This window comes from Enhydra lutris, unplaced genomic scaffold (genome assembly GCF_002288905.1).
Source record: "Enhydra lutris kenyoni isolate GAN:26980312 unplaced genomic scaffold, ASM228890v2 scaffoldscaffold28, whole genome shotgun sequence".
NCBI classification, from domain to species: domain Eukaryota; kingdom Metazoa; phylum Chordata; class Mammalia; order Carnivora; family Mustelidae; genus Enhydra; species Enhydra lutris.
Window position 1 is genome coordinate 635,406 of NW_019154112.1, and position 4,721 is coordinate 640,126.

The 4,721-nt window shown below is 52.1% G+C and overlaps 1 protein-coding gene across 3 annotated transcripts in view; it reads right to left on the reverse strand.

The window, feature by feature from the left end:
- The window catches only part of LOC111152331 (coiled-coil alpha-helical rod protein 1), a 15,297-nt gene that overhangs the window by 6,882 nt on the left and 3,694 nt on the right, over positions 1–4,721 (reverse strand). For all 3 annotated transcript variants that reach the window (XM_022510826.1, XM_022510827.1, XM_022510828.1), the window contains 6 exons: positions 2,528–2,691; positions 2,289–2,424; positions 1,992–2,102; positions 1,640–1,789; positions 1,015–1,125; positions 807–913 (listed from right to left, as the gene is read on the reverse strand). In XM_022510826.1, the coding sequence (XP_022366534.1) occupies positions 807–913; positions 1,015–1,125; positions 1,640–1,789; positions 1,992–2,102; positions 2,289–2,424; positions 2,528–2,691 (779 nt within the window). The remainder of the gene's footprint in view (positions 1–806; positions 914–1,014; positions 1,126–1,639; positions 1,790–1,991; positions 2,103–2,288; positions 2,425–2,527; positions 2,692–4,721) is intronic.

Consider the following 4,721-nt stretch of genomic DNA (forward strand, 5'->3'; position numbering starts at 1 on the left):
AAAGAAAAGAAAAGAAAAGAAAAGAAAAGAAAAGAAAAGAAAAAAAGTGATGGTGGGGACCATCATCCACCCCACCAAGGACCTATCTGGCACCACAGTTTTGCTATACCAATAATTCTTCCACGATCTATCCCGAACAGCCTCCTGTTAACAGTAAACATTTACAGAGTCAGATGACATGCCAGGCACCATGCCAGGAGGTCTACGAGGACCACATCAGCATCCCAAGTCCAAAGCTGAGGATGGGTTGTTACCAGCCCAAAGAATTGTGTATTCCTCCTTAGAGGTCTTTCTAAAGGTTATAAAACAGGTGGCGAGAAGGAAACACCCAGGAAGTTGGTATGAGAGACACAGGCTGGCAAGTGGTTAAGAAGGAAACTGGCGTACATTTTAGATAGAGTATCTAGTAAGCCACAGGTGTACAGCTTTAAAATACGGGTTAAATCTGGTTCCAACGAAATAGGGCGTGCCTGTAAAATTTTAAAGAAAGAAAGTGTAGCCACACTCTCCATCCTGGAACAACTCTGAAGGTGGTGATCCTCCCAGGTGAACTGAACTACAGGAGGAAGCGTGGCCTCACCTCCAACCAAACACTCGTGGGAGTCCTAACAAGCAATCCTCAGGGGACTGTGGAGAAGGTTGTCCCAGGGAAGAACAAGCCCGGGGACTCTTGGGGCTAGAAACCTCTCGCCCTGCATCCTCCAACTGCCAGCTTTCCAGTGCCGCTTGCCTGGGCTCTTAAACTCCAAGGTGCCGGGAAGCCAGGGAAGTGGAACTCTACTCCACGCACCCTCTGTCCCAGATACCTGCTGACAGAGTTGGCCACCAGCTTCAGCTGCTCCTCGGCTGTGGCTGCGTGCTGCTGCCTCCGGCGCTGAGCCTCCTGAGCGCGGCTCAGCTCGAGCTGCAGGGCCTGCAAAGATGCCGGGCGGAGAGGGGTCCCCTCGACAAGGTTGTGCGGGAAGAGGTGGGAGGAATCCCTGACCCCTCTTCGCCCCTGCCTGGCACACAGACCTTGGTGCCCATCCGTTCCACCTCCACCTCGGCAGCTTTGTCCTGTAGGGAGCGCTGCAGGATGGCCTGCTCCTGGCTTTGGGCCACAGCTTGGTCCTGGAGCTCTGCCACCTGGCGGGACAGGGCACAGCTGGAGGGGGGCACTGGGTACGGAGGGGTTGGTGCCCAAGTCTCTGATAGCACAACATGCAGGGAGACAAGCCTGGGTTCCTGAGAATGGAGTCTGAGTCCGGGTTTCCTTCCAGAAGCATGTTCTATGCACCCACACCTTAAGGAAGCTTGCTGTGACATACCCACAAAGACTCACCACCTCCGCCCATGCCACCCATGCTTGGCCATTGTCACCTCCTCAGAGAAGCCATTCCTGAGCATCCTGTCTAGAGCCGGCCCACCTCACGGTCTCTTTCTGTCACACTTTCACACTTCTACTTAAAGCACACATAATTTCTTTACAGCGTCTAATTGCTTGCTCCAGAATGTGAACTCCACAACAGCTTGCCTCTGTTCAGGGCTGTGCTCCCAGCACACGGAAACCACTCACTACATCTTTGTCGGGTTAGTACCATCCCTGACGTAAGGAGCCGGGAGCTAGGGGAGAATTCATGGGGAGAGAGAGTCAAGTGACCTGTCCCTTCAGCTGCTCCACGCATCCTCTGTGTTCCAGCTCCTGCGCCTTTAGCTGCACCATGAGGGCAAACACCTTCTCCCGCCAGCGCTTCAGCAGGGACTGGCACTTCCTGGTGAACTCAGGCTCCAGCGAATCTGAAGGCTGAACCTGCAGGGTGGAAGAGGGGTGGAAGATGAGCTCCTGGGGGAGAAGAGGAAGGAGGCATGTTTGGGGTTTTTTCCTCTGTCCTGCCCAAGCAACAAAGAGCCACAGCAAGAAGAGGTGTTCACCGAAAAGAAGATGCCAGTAGGTTCTGGCAGCACGCCAACTGCTGGTACCCACAGGGAGCCCCTGGGGGCAAGGGGCCCACCTTCCTGCTCAGCTCCTCCTCCTGGATGGTCAGGATGTGCATGAGGCTCTGCACGCGCACCTGCAGCAGCTCCACTGTGGTGTGCAGACCGTCCCGGTCCTCCTGCAAGTGCTGCGGACCAGACAGGGACAGCAGTGGCCTCTGTGGGACCTCCACGCAGGCCCACAAGCGGCATCCAGATGCTGCCCCTTGTCAGCACTGCCTTCTATCCTGGCCACCCCTCTCCCGGGATCTGGTCCCTGAGCACCCCACCCCCAACCTCCAGCCCCTACCCAGATGCACCCTATACTCTCTCACTTGAACAGTTTCCAGAAGCTCCTGGCGCTCCGATTCCCAGGTCTGCCTGTGGACCTCCGGAGGGACTTGCTCCCCCACATATCTCCTTAAATTCTCAACCAAAGTCACCTGTGCCTCTAAGTCTTCTTGGGCCTTGCTAGGGTTGGGATGAGAACAGGGCAGCCATCAGTGAGGCAGCTGAGAGAGCCACTGTGTCCACCACGTGTCAGGTCTCCCCTGGCTGCCCACCCCCACTTTACCTCAGCTGCTTCTGCAGCACCTCAGCCTCCCTCTGGGCCACAGCCAGCTCCTTGGCTTCCCCTGCCCTCCTGGTTTCCAGACTACTCAGAGATTTCTCCAAGCCCTCAGCTTTGTTGGTCAAACTGGAAAGAGCCTCCTGGTGAGCCTGTGTCAGGGAGGAGAGCTGTGGAGAGAAGATGGGGCACAGCAGAGGCCAGCTCACTCCTACATCCGAACTGTCCAAATCTGCTTCCACTCGGGCCCTGTCCCTGCACTCCCATCTTCTGTCACCTTAGACAACAACCCAGCAAATGGCCCAGCTGCACACACGGCAAAATGCAGACAGTGCTTGGTGCCTCACTGTCCTCCATTCACCTGCCAGTTCATCAGCAGTTCCTGCCAGGTCCCTACTAAACAGATCTTCACCTTCTGTCTCCACCACCACCAACCCTCATCTCGGGCCTGCACAAATGCAACAAACTCCTGACCGGTCTTTAATAGCCTTCAAGGCAGGGAGCATATGGGTGGCTCAGTCTGTTAAGCATCTGACTTTGGCTCAAGTCATGATCTTAGCCCCAGGGCCTAGCCAGGAATCTGCTTATCCCTCTCCCTCTGCCCCTCCTCCCTTTTCATGCTCTCTCTCTCAAATAAATAGATGAAAAAAGCTTAAATAAATAAATAAAGACTTCAGTGGCTTATCACAGCACTGACAACAAAACCCAGCTTCTTCCCTCTGCCTGCAAAGCCAGACATGCCTTTGCCTCTGCCACTTCTCTCAGTTCAACTCATATCACTTGGCTTCTCCCAATTCCTCAGACCTCAGGTGATGTCACCTCCTCAGAAGGCCTCACTGGGCCCCCTACCACCTGCTCCATCCTATCACCTGTTCCAAGTCATTTTCAGCTCCTATCATCATCTGGAATGATCCTCTCCACAACTTAGTGTCTGCTACCCTCTATTCCAAAGGAAGTTCTAAGAAGGTAGGAATCTTATCCTTTTCTCACTGTACCTCCAACAGTGGTGAGTATGTGGGAGACACTGCAGGAGATGGGGGACAGGTGGTGGAGGAAGGAGAGAGTCTGCCCTCTAGCCCTATCTTCATACCACGAAGTGATCATTTTAGAAGGAAATCACAAAACTGGTTGGTCGATCGATCAATGGATTGATCGAACTACCTATCTATCTATCTATCTATCTACCATCTATCATCTCTCTAAAGTAAGCTCCACACCCAAACTGGGGCTTAAACTCACTGACTGAGCCAGCCAGGCATTCCACAAAACTGGCCTTTTTAGACATAAAATACAAATCTGATCATGTCATTTCCCGATAACATACATTTCAACAGCTGCTCATTGCTCTCAAGGTAAAGTACAAAGATCTGAACAGACCCCAAGGCCTCCCCGTGCACACACCATCTAGGGCCCCTCTCATCTATACTCAAGCCCCTCTGGCCTCCTCACGACCCACGTGCTGCCAGGTGTTGCCAGCTCCCATCACCTCCCCATATGCCAGCTCACCAGCCAACTCCTATTCAGCTCAAATGACAACTTCTTATGAAGCATCTTTCATAAATCTAAAGGCCATTTATATTTTTCTTTGAACTATCCCGTGTCCATTTCCTGCTACATTACTATCCTTCCTTATCAACTTCTAGGCACACAGTATGTTAGGGACATCAACCTTTTCCCATGATATGAACTGCAAATGTTTTTTATGTTCTTTAATTTTACTTCTGTCATTTCTAAATTTAACATTATAAAGCCAATGGATCAATCTTTCCTTTAATGAGGGATTTTGATTCATAGGGAGAAAAGCCTTCACCAATCAGGTTATAAAGGAATTCACCCAGGGGCACCTGGCTGATTTGGTTGGTAGAGTGTGCAACTCGATCTCGGTGTCATGAGTTCAAGCCTCATGCTGAGTGTAGTGATTACTTTAAAAAATAAAATGGGCGCCTGGGTGGCTCAGTGGGTTGGGCCACTGCCTTCAGCTCAGGTCATGATCCCAGGGTCCTGGGATCGAGTCCCACATCGGGCTCTCTGCTCGGCGGGGAGCCTGCTTCCCTCTCTCTCTCTCTCTGCCTGCCTCTCTGTCTAGCTGTGATCTCTCTCTGTCAAATAAATAAAATCTTTAAAAAAAATAAAATAAAATAAAATAAAATACTGGGGCGCCTGGGTGGTTCAGTTGTTAAGCATCTGCCTTCGGCTCAGG